Source organism: Hylobates moloch, unplaced genomic scaffold (assembly GCF_009828535.3).
Source record: "Hylobates moloch isolate HMO894 unplaced genomic scaffold, HMol_V3 SCAFFOLD_10, whole genome shotgun sequence".
NCBI lineage: Eukaryota > Metazoa > Chordata > Mammalia > Primates > Hylobatidae > Hylobates > Hylobates moloch.
This window is the reverse complement of record NW_026652285.1, coordinates 70,201,558-70,213,145: the sequence shown is the minus strand read 5'-3', so window position 1 is coordinate 70,213,145 and position 11,588 is coordinate 70,201,558. Positions and strand designations below refer to the sequence as shown.

The following is an 11,588-nucleotide window of genomic DNA, read 5'->3' as shown; positions in this document are numbered from 1 at the left end:
GGATTTGATCTAAATGCTCAAAGATCCTACACGCTTCTGCAATTCCCCTCAACAACTACTAATATAAAAATGCCAAATAAACCAATTCTTTGGTGTTTTAGCATGAGCTTACAATGAGAGTATAATTTAAAAATGTAAGCATACAACTAGGCTTTACCAAAGAGTAACGTGTTTATTTCACTTAAATTCTTAAAAATACTTTTTTGGCAGTTGTCACATAAAATGTCCTAATGTAAAAAAATAATAATAATAATAATTAAAAAGAAAAGCATGAAAAAACAGACCCAAAATGTTAAGATTTTATTTACAAAGCTTTTTTGTTGAACAGAAAGTAAAAATGCTGTTACAATCTCGGTGTAACTGGTAGCCATAGACGGCTGACTCACCAATCACAGCTATCCACGCTACAGCAAGAGTCTTACACAAAAACCTAACAACGCTTACAATTTTGTTGGGGTGAAGTCCACAAGCTTGGTGGTAGATTACCAAGAGGGACTACATGGAAGGAAGGCGGAATGTCACAGGAACTATTCTTTGGCTCTTTGGGTGGGTGGGTGTCCTGGGGTTTGTATCACAGCTACCTTTTTTTTTTTTTTTTTTAAACAGCTACAAAATCCATGAGCAGTCCAACCAATACTGAACAGTTCTGTTTCTGCAGGTCATCTGGGGTCTTAATCATCTTCTCCTTCATCATCTGTTTCTCTCTTCCTCTTTTCACCTTTCCCGCCTTCTTCCTCCTCTGTACAGTAACAAAAACTGACTTTAGGACAGTGGAAAGGCATTTTGCTTGGATTATTGCCAATGGAGGCAACAACAACAAAGTTTTTGACAGGAGATAAAACAATGTAAACTTGATCAGATTAATATAGGTGATTAATAGCAAGTATAAGTGGTGACCACAGAACCAAGAAAAGCAAAATGCACAACAGCACCTCAACTCACCCAGGAAAAGTTAATCCAGTTTCCTCAATTTTAAGGTGTTTTCTTCCAAATGTTTCTTTTTACAAATCTAGCAATTATTAAAATGCTTATTATTAACCTGAGCTGGTCAGGCGCAGTGGCTCATGCCTATAATCCCAGCACTTTGGGAGGCCGAGGTGGGTGGATCACCTGAGGTCAGGAGTTCCAGACCACCCTGGCCAACATGGTGAAACTCCATCTCTACTAAAAATACAAAAATTAGCCAAGCATGGTGGCACGCACCTGTAATCCCAACTACTCCGGATGATGAGGCATGAAAATTGCTTGAATCCGGAAGGCGGAGGTTGCAGTGAGCTGAGATTGCGCCACTGGACTCCAGCCCGGGTGATAAGAGCGAAACTGTCTCCAAAAAAACAAAACAAAACCCCTCGTGCTATCTAGCATGTCTTCAAGCCATGCTTACTTTCAAGTGACCTCGGACAAGCTAACCTCTTTAAAAGCCTTTTTCATCTGTAAAATGGGGACAATGATACTGACTTTAAAAGGTTATTCTGAGAATTAAATAACACATAAAACACTTAGTATGGAACATCATTAAGACTCAAATTGTAGCAAACTAATATTAACTAAAAAGTAACTTCTTAAGAGTATTATGTAGTCGAGACAGAGACTTACATATAGACCAGTTTTTTCAACTAATAAAATCCATGGTTATCTTAATGACATTAACTACATGTTAAATCATATTTCATACAGTTTTTTTTTTTTTTTTTTTTTTTTTGAGACAGAGTCTCGCTCTGTCGCCCAGGCTGAAGTGTGGTGGCTCGATCTCGGCTCACTGCAAGCTCCGCCTCCTGGGTTCATGCCATTCTCCTGCCTCAGCCTCCCGAGTAGCTGGCACTACAGGTGCCCGCCACCACGCCCGGCTAATTTTTTTGTATTTTTAGTAGAGATGGGGTTTCACTGTGTTAGCCAGGATGGTCTCGATCTCCTGACCTCATGATCCGCCCACCTCAGCCTCCCAATCATACAGGTTCTTAAAGGCAGTGACCAGGTCCTAACCAGGGTAATATCTAGTGTAAATGTAATTGAGAGCTTGACACAAAGTGGATGCTGAGAAAACATGAGTCAACAGCACAGTGAACACCTGATTCTCTGAGACACAACCATGAGACTTTTATTTATTTGAGACAAGGTCTCCCTCTGTCACTCAGGCTGGAGTGCGGTGGCACTATCATAGCCTCACTGCAACTTTAAGCAGTCCTCCCACCTCAGCTTCCCAAGTAGCTGGGACTACAGGTGTGCACGACCATGTGCAGCTAACATTTTTGTTGTTGTTGTTGAGGCAGAGTCTTGCTCTGTTGTCCAGGCTGCAGTGCAGTGGCATGATCTCAGCTCACTGCAATCTCTGCCTCCTGGGTTTGAGTGTGTGCCACCACGCCTGACTGATTTTTAAATTTTTAGTAGAGACAGGATTTTACCATGTTGGCCAGGTTGCTCTCGAACTCCTGACCTCAGGTGATCCACCTGCCTCGGCCTCCTAAAGTGCTGAGCTAACAGGCGTGAGTCACCACACCCGGTCCCAGCTAACTTTTTAATTTTCTGTAGAGACAGGGTCTATGTTGTCCAGGCTGGCATACTTTCAACAGTATTGAATAAGTAACAGCTATTTCACTTGTCTTGGTTGTAGTGGGGAAAGGACTAACACTGACAAAACTGGGAAACTGCTACATCTATTTATATATCCTGAAAATGATGGTTCAATTATTATTAAAGTCTTTTTTTTTAGAAAATGAAATAACTCCAAACACAGAAACTCACACTTGGCAGTAAACCAAATGACTGGTCCTAAAAACACATTTAAAACATGGGGACCAGGCTAGGCACGGTGGCTCACACCTGTAATCCGAGTAATTTGGGAGGCTGAGGTGGGTGGATCACTTGAAGCCAGGAATTCGAGACCAGGCTGGCCAACATGGCGAAACCCCGTCTCTACTAAAAATACAAAAATTAGCCAAGTGTGGTGGTGCATGCCTATAATCCCAGCTACTCAGGAGGCTGAGGCAGAGAATCCCTTGAACCTGGGAGGTGGAGGCTTCAGTGAGCTTAGATTGCACCAGTGAACTCCAGACTGGGCAACAGAGCAAGACTCCATCTCAAGAAAACAATAGGCCAGGCGCGGTGGCTCACACCTATAATCCCAGCACTTTGGGAGGCTGAGGCAGGCGGATCATGAGGTCAGGAGATAGAGACCATCCTGGCCAACATGGTGAAACCCTGTTCTCTACTAAAAATGCAAACAATTAGCTGGGCATGGTGGCGGGCGCCTGTAGTCCCAGCTACTCTGGAGGCTGAGGCAGGAGAGTGGTGTGAACCCAGGAGGCGGAGCTTGCAGTGAGCCGAGATTGTGCCACTGCACTCCAGCCTGGGCGACAGAGCAAGACTCCGTCTCAAACCACCACCACCACCCCAAAAAAAACCCCATGAGGACTGAAGACTAACAGGACCCTTGCCATCAGACAGGAATAACTGCTGTAGCAGCAGGGAGCCTGCACCAGCACAGACACACTGATGGGACGATAGAAACGAGAACATGAATGTGTAAACCACCAGAGCCAAGGGTATTTTATTTTCTTCTCAGTGGTATCAAATTCTAAATAATGGATGTTTTTCTCTAATTTTTAACTGAGAATGATCAAAATGCATGCATTAGGCCCACCTTCATCCTCATCCTCATCTTCATCTTCTTCATCAAGTCCAAATTCTTCTTCCTAAAGAATAGCAAACAGCATAACATTAGATTAATTCCGCCAAATTGAAAAGTGCAAATAGTACAAATTCTGCCAAACTAAGAAGTACAAATAAATGCAACATTATCAATCAAGCAGGAAACTGTAATGTTATTTTTATCTACTTTGATGTACCAAGACCCACTGATTTTCCTTAATGAGCTTTATAATTTTTCTAAAAAAAATTGTTTTTAGAAGCAAGCAGTTCATTTGCTAGATGTTTAATTAGTATATAACTTTGGATAATTCAAGAAATCATCTTAAAATCTCAAATTTCAAAACAGGTTTAGACAAAAATTTCTTTCTATATCCCATTCATATGCAAAGCTTCTTTCAGAACTTTAATGTCAATCATACACCTAATGACGTCACACAAACCCCAAGCCTTATTTTTATACTACAAAAGAGGATGTGTTTTGTTAACAACTAATGTTGTCTGCCTGTTTCCCAAACCTCTTTGAGGGTCAAAGTCAAGACACTGTTTGCTCCTGCCCTCATATAGCATTCATTTCCTCAGGGATCCTCTATTATTGGGTATTCCATAAACCAGACTATGTGCTCTTTCAGGGCAGGACCACAATCTCATTTCATTTTGTACTCCCAACTCTTTAACATAGCAGGTATATATTTACTGAATTACACTGAATATACAAGAAAAAGTTTAGACTTGGCAAACATAAACTTCCCTACAATTCAATGAAGGAACAGACATACCATCAATTCTCAACATGTCCAGTTTTCTCACCATACTGAATACTCAATTCATTCCTTCCCCCAGAGGGCCAGAACTTACCTTGCACAGCCAGGAACCATACTAGTTTGAGTTCAGTAGGCATTCTATTTAGTAGTTATTTAAAGCCAGACAAAAACTAAATTAACCAGATTCATACTGTAAATGTATTCACAGGTATACTAATTTCTTCAAAAGGTGTTTTTCTTTTCTTTTGTCATCTTTTTGAAACCCCCACTTTTGTTGTAATTACAAATAAGAAGCAGGGTAGAAAACAGCTGCACTGACCTCCTCACTGACTTCATCGTCGTCCTCATCCCCTTCTACATCTTCATCTTCATCATCTTCTTCATCAAACTCCTCTTCTTCACCATCCTCATCCTCCTCGTCTTCCTCATCTTCTCCTTCTAAAAATAGTCCAAAAGGGATTCATTAAATATCCTCGACGCTCCACAGGGCACAAAGTGTTGGGGATCTGTGGGCTGGCTCACAGAACAAATGCTGTAAGGCCACGAACTGCAGTCACTTTCTTTCTACTATGTGCTACAGCTCAGTCCCTTTGTCCAATAGAGTCCCATAAAATCAGAGAGCTAGAAGTCCTGGTAGATAAGACAAACGCTATAATTCTCGCTGATGAAATGATACAATGCCTAAGATTTGCTTCAAAATTATATGGAGTGGGGAAGAAGGTAAGGGTATGCAGGAATAAAGTAAGGTCAGCTATGACCAATAATTGCTGAAGCTGAATGATAAGAACACGGGGGTTCATTTTGCTATTATTTTTACCTTTGTCACTGTCTGAAATTTTTGACAGTAAAAAGTTAAAAAAAAAAAATCATGTACCTTCTCTTGGGTAATGATACCACCAGAGTCACAGTCAGCTGCTCAAATCAGGAACCTGAGAAACACCCATAATAACCCTGTGACTCAGGGGACGGGAGGCTGAGAGGCACCTGCATCTCTACCTGATTGTTCAGACCTCTAGTCCGGCAGTTCTTGCTTCTCCTGGGTCCTAGAGCACACCATGCTCTCACCTGCCTCCTGGTCTCTGCATGCTCTTTCCATCCTCTTTGCTTGGCTAACTCTGACTCCACCTTGGAGTCTCAGTCAACGTCACTTCCTTAGGCAGTCTTACTCACCAGACCTCCCAATGCCAGGTCATAGGCTCTCACCATGAGTATGTGGTGCTTCTCCATTACAACACACTTTGCTTACTTGCAATTATTATTTATGATTTTTAATTTAAAACAATTTTTTCTGTATAGAGAGGGTTTGTCTATGTTGCCCAGGCTGGTCTTGAACTCCTGGATTCCAGCAATCATCATGCCTCACCCTCCCCAAGTGTTGGGATTACAAGTGTGAGCCACCATACCTAGCCTATTTATGATTAAAAAAAATAATAATCATTTCTCTGTAAGGTCCAAGAGAGTAGGAACCTTGTTTTTTTTTTTAAAACCACTATTTTCCACAGTGCCTGGCACATAGGAAATGCTCAAGTATTTGCTGGCTGACCCATCTTTGCTCTCAGGAACTGCCCCCCACCTTCCAAGGAACATCCTTTACCGGCTCTTGCACATGTGGCTGTTCTTCCTGTTTGAGGTGAACTTAAATAGACAACAAGCACAAATGGTTTTTAGGAAAAATGGAAAAACTGTAGAAGGGACAAAGGGACATAACATTTGGAAATAGGTGAGATGTCCTATTCTCTGTCCATTTTACCACCTTATAACTCATTAATTTTTGCCTGTCTCAATATGCTTCAAAATAAAACTGTAAAAATGTTCCAGAGTATCATACCATTAACTGCACCCAAACTCCTTGATGCTTTTCCTGCTCTATTTTCTTGATAATTTCTGTCATATATGCTAATTTTTAAAGAAAAGAGGTATTCATGCTGACTGATGTGAAAACTAATCATTCTGCTTCCTCTAAGCCAGGGGTTCCCAACTCCCAGGACTGGTACTGGTCCGTGGCCTGGGCCAAACAGCAGGAGGTGAAGAGCAGGCCAGTGACCATTACCACCTGAGCTCCACCTCCTGTCACATCACCTGTTAGATTCTCATAGGAGTGCAAATTCTATTGTGAACTGCGCATGTGAGGGATCTAGACTGTGCACTCCTTATGAGAATCTAATGCCTGATCTAAGGTGGAACAGTTTCATCTCAAAACCATTCAGCTGCCGCCCCCAACCCCTTCCCCGCATCTGTGGAAAAACTGTCTTCCATGAAACCAGTCCCCAGTGCCAAAAAGGTTGGAGACTGCTGCTCTAAGCCACCTGTACGTGAGAAGCGTTTTATTCTAAGAGCGACTGAGAGTAAACAAACTCAGCATGCAAAGAAAACACAAACTAATCAGGAGGAATATCTTGGGTAGAAGGTATTAGTTATTTCTTAAAATCTGTAAATCTGTAAACTATGTATAAATCCTGGGTCAAATGCCAAAACTACTGAAAATCATCTTTTAATTCTATGTTATGATCAGAGATTATTTCCCTTATGAATGAAAAACGGAATCTAACATATAGTTATTCGAAATCATTACCTTTTAAAACTCTGGTCATAGGTCAATGGAAGGGAAAGCTATTTTATTTATAGCTGGCAAACCTACTCAGTGTCAGGCCCTATGAATCAGGAGATAAGTATCTACCCAAAATGATGACTGTAGTGTAGTAGGACGGTGGTCCTCAACCTTTTTGGCACCAGGGACCAGTTTTGTGGAAGACAATGTTTCCACAGCCTGGGGGGTGGGGGGATGGTTTCAGGATGATTCAAACTCATTATGTTTATTCTGCACTTTATTTCTATTATTACATTGTAATATATAATGATATAATTATACAACTCATCATAATGTGGAATCAATGGGAACCCTGAGCTTGTTTTCCCTGCAACTAGACAGTCCCATCTGGGGGCAATGAGAGACAGTGACACTCGAAGTGTGCTGCTTATGTCCAGTATACTCCATAATTTTGTTCTGGTTGCTGTCACTGCAGAAAACTTTGCTTCACAAAGATAGGATATCGGAAATGGAAGCAGGTTTTTCAGTGCTTTTTTGGCAATCTCGGGATATTCCACCTCGACTTTAATCCAGAATATATGGAGATTTTGAAGTTGTCTTAAACCATACTTTTAAGGCCACTGCCATTTGTCATCTCAACCAGTTGATCCTCTTCAAGCATGAACAAAGTCGATTGACCTGGCTTATTCATAAATGGGTGGTGGATCCATTCCTTCCCAGTTCGGGGGTCTTTTGTGGTTGGGAAGTAATGCTCAAACTCTTTTGAGAGCTGACAGGTCATCATGCACCAGCTGCGAGAAAGAAGGCCCTGGCTCACTCTCTTTCAAAATCACTGCTACTGTTTGAAACATGTCAAAAATCCCAATGCTCAGAACAGAAAACTAAATATCGTTATGTTCTCACTTGTAAGTGGAGGCTGAATGATGAGTATACACGGACACATGGAGGGGAACAACACACACTGGGGCCTGTGGAGGCTGGGGAGGGAGAGCATCATGAAAACTAGCTAATGGACAGTTGGCTTAATACTTACGTGATGGGATAGCACACGTTTATCTATGTGACAAACCTGCACATGTACCCCTGAACTTAAAAAAAAAGAAAAGTTTTACCACTCATTCTGTGTTACTAAAATGTTCTGCTAGTGGTGACTGTTATTCTTAAGAGAAATCTCTGGAGCAGGCCTTGTAACTCAAAAACTCTGGCCAGTGATCCACCTTTAGAACGCCATCTCGCTTCTCTATGTAAGAGTAGTGTTCTCTGCATCCATCTCACAGAACTGCGTGAACAGACATGGGTTAAGGGCATGTACTTTAATGTGGTTAATTTTAATCATATCCTGCAAAACATTAAGTTCAGGTGACATTTGTCAGCTAGCCAGCATTTCTCTATGGATGACACAGTGCATAGACTCACATCCAGAAGCGACCTCTCTGACTCAAGTAGTGAAACCAGAAAGCCGTCCAGCCATGGCATCCGCTCCATCTGTGCATATACGACACAAAATGACCAATTCAGTTTTCCTGATATGTAATCGTTCAAAAGACTTGAATAGTTCTGCAGCTGTGGTGCTGGTTGGCAACGAAGTACACATAACATAGTCTCATGCACATCCTCCTGAAAATATATTGCACAAAAACAAGCATTGTTGCCATGTTGTCAACATCGGCAGACTCGTCAACCTGCATTGTGTACCACGGTGACTCATCAATCCTCTCTAACAACTGTGCCTCAATATCCTCTGCTATTTCATCAATTCATCTAGTTACGGTGCTAGCTGAAAGAGGAACATGTGCCACCTTTTGAACTGCAGCTTAACTGCAGCCTCTCCTAAAAGTTCATGACAAATGTCCTTAGCAGCAGGCAGGATCAACTCTTCAATAGTAAAGGGCTTCTTACTTTAGCAATGCAGTTAGTTAAGGGCTTCTTAGCTTTAGCAACGCAGTTAGCCACTAAGAATGAGATGTTCTCAATGCAGTCACATTTGATGAAGTGGGAGCTTTCAATAATTGCCTCTGTTTTTCATGTTCATGTTTATTTCTTTTGAAAAACTCCAAAGGCTTGTCTTTTAAATGCAGGGTGCTTGGCCTCCAAGTGGTGAAGCGGTTTTTTTTTTTTTTTTTTTTTTTTTGAGATGGAGTCTTGCTCTATCGCCCAGGCTAAAGTGCAGCAGCGCAATCTTGGCTCACTGCAACCTCCGCCTCCCAGGTTCAAGCAATTCTTATGCCTCAGCCTCCCGAGATGCTGGGACTAAAGGTGTGCACCACCATGCCTGGTTAATTTTTGTATTTTTGCAGAGCCGGGGTTTCCCCATGTTGGCCAGGCTGGTCTTGAACTCCTGACCTCAGGTGATCCACTTCAGCCTCCGTAAGTGCTGGGATTACAGGCATGAGCCACTGTGCCCAGCCAGTGAAGCGGTTTCGAGGGTTTCATGGCTTTGTAGGATAGCTGGTTGCCACATATTATACAAAGTGGGCTTGGAGAATGTGAATCATCTGTTGGAATGAACCTGTAATTTAAGTAGCACTCTTTGTATTTTCTTTTCAATGAAGCTTTCTTTTCATTGGCAGTCTTGTCTTCTGCTGTCTCATTATTGGATCTTTCCCACTTTTCAAAGCTTTCCAGCGACGTTTTTTACTCATGGTTGGATAGAGTTAGCTTGTGGGCCTACCAAAACTGTGACTGAGACAAATACGCAGTGCGGGAAAGAGGTGTGGATGGAAGTGGTAAATAAAAAAATGGGCAGGCCACATACTGACTAAAAAAAGCATCAGATGCTGACTTAAAGCCTGTCACCAGATACAGCTGTACAACTGAAGTACACCAACTCACTTGCCACTATAAAGCCTGCCACCAGATGCAGCTTGTCACTTGCCACTCACAGATAGGGTTTGATGAGTCTGCAAGCAATTGATTTATTATGATCTCTGTAAAGTCAAACCTCTTTGCTAATGTTAATCTGTATTTGCAGCCACTCCCCAGCGCTAGCATTACCACCTCAGCTCCACCTTGGATCATCAGACATTAGATTCTCCTAAGGAGCACGAAACCTAGACCCCTCACATGTGCAGTTCACAATAGGATTCTCGCTCCTATGAGAATTTAATACCACCATTGATCTGACAGGAGGTGGAGCCCAGGCAGTAATGTGGGCAATGGGGAGTGGCTGTAATACAGATGAGGCTTCCTCACCGCTCATGCGGCCTCGTTTCTAACAGGTCACGGAGCGGTACCAGTCTGTGGCCTGTGGGTTGAAGACCCCTGAAGTAGGAAGACTTAAGAACAGCAGAGTGGCAAGCCTGTAAGAGTAAGGGGTTTACAGTTTAACACGCACAGCATCCTAACCTAGCTTGTAGACTTCAGGAAATGCTTCCTGGGCCAGGTTCAGTGTCTCATCCCTACAATCCCACCACTTGGGCAGGCTGAGGTGGGAGGATCCCTTGAGGCCACGGGCTTATGAAATAGGCCTTAGCTATAAATTTAATGGAATGCCTACATTAAAAAAATACACACACACGTGCGCACACGCACACACACACTATTTTCCTCAATAGTAAGAACATCTAGTAGCTTTTTTTTTTTTTTGAGACACCCTCTCTGTCTTCTGAGATGGAGTGCAGTGGGGAACAATCATGGCTCACTGTAGCCTCAAACTCCTAGGTTCAAGTGATCCTCCCACCTCGGCCTCCAGTCTTCTGAGTAGCTAAGACTCCAGGTGTGCACCACCACACCTGGCTTATTTTTTTTTTTTCTATTTTCTGTAGAAACAAGATATTGCCATGTTGCCTAGGCTAGTCTCAAACTCTTGGGCTCAAGCAATGCCCCCCGCCTCGGCCACCTAAAGTGCTGGGATTACAGGTGTGTGCCACTGGACCCGGCCAACATCCAATAGTTTTTATCAGAGGCTCTGAAAGGCAGACATCAGGTTCACTGGATGCTGAGCCTACTCACCTTCGTCCTCCTCCTCTTCATCCACACCATCCACCTCGGCATCTGAGTCAGGTGCTTCCTGGTCCTCTCGGTCATAGCCATCCAAGTAGGTAAGCTGGGGCAGGAGCTTGAAGACACTCTCTCGGTAGTCATTCAGGTTGGTAACCTCACAGTTAAAGAGGTCCAGGCTTTTCAGACATTCTAACTTTTTCTGAAGAAAAGGATCAAAAACCACAACTCCTAAACCAAAGGAATATAAATAACAAACCCATCTCTTGAAGAGGTAAAATTCTAGGCTCTATATTCAATTTCTGCTACCCACTCAGCCTCATATATAGAAAAATATATCAAGTCTTTTGCAACCTTTATATTAGGTTACTAGACTTTAGTCCCTCTCTTCCTTTATCTACTCTTCCAGAGAACTATGTGTTTTTCTGGCAGCGTAGTAGTCTAAAGAAATATAAATTGAAAATAATTTTTATTAAATCCAGATATTTTCACAGTATGAGACAATCAAACAGTTTAATAAATTTAGCTGAAACAAATGTTAACATTTGAGTAATCAAATGGCCATTAAAAACTTCCTGGGTATCAAGCAGTCTTTAATGTTCTAGGCTGGCAGTATAGGGAAAAATTCAGAGATTTATAACACAATCTCAGGGTGCTTACAATTTTACATAGGGCATAGACATGAAACACTA

At 42.2% G+C, this 11,588-nt stretch overlaps 1 protein-coding gene across 1 annotated transcript in view; it reads right to left on the bottom strand.

Moving 5' to 3' along the window:
• Positions 1-285: 285 nt before the first annotated feature.
• ANP32B (acidic nuclear phosphoprotein 32 family member B) overlaps positions 286-11,588 on the bottom strand; it is a 32,202-nt gene continuing 20,899 nt past the window's right edge. Inside the window, exons 4-7 of the mRNA XM_032164647.2 lie at positions 10,909-11,098; positions 4,729-4,847; positions 3,641-3,692; positions 286-739 (exon numbers count right to left, since the gene is read on the bottom strand). Coding sequence (XP_032020538.1) covers positions 672-739; positions 3,641-3,692; positions 4,729-4,847; positions 10,909-11,098 — 429 coding nt within the window. The 3' untranslated portion in view covers positions 286-671. The remainder of the gene's footprint in view (positions 740-3,640; positions 3,693-4,728; positions 4,848-10,908; positions 11,099-11,588) is intronic.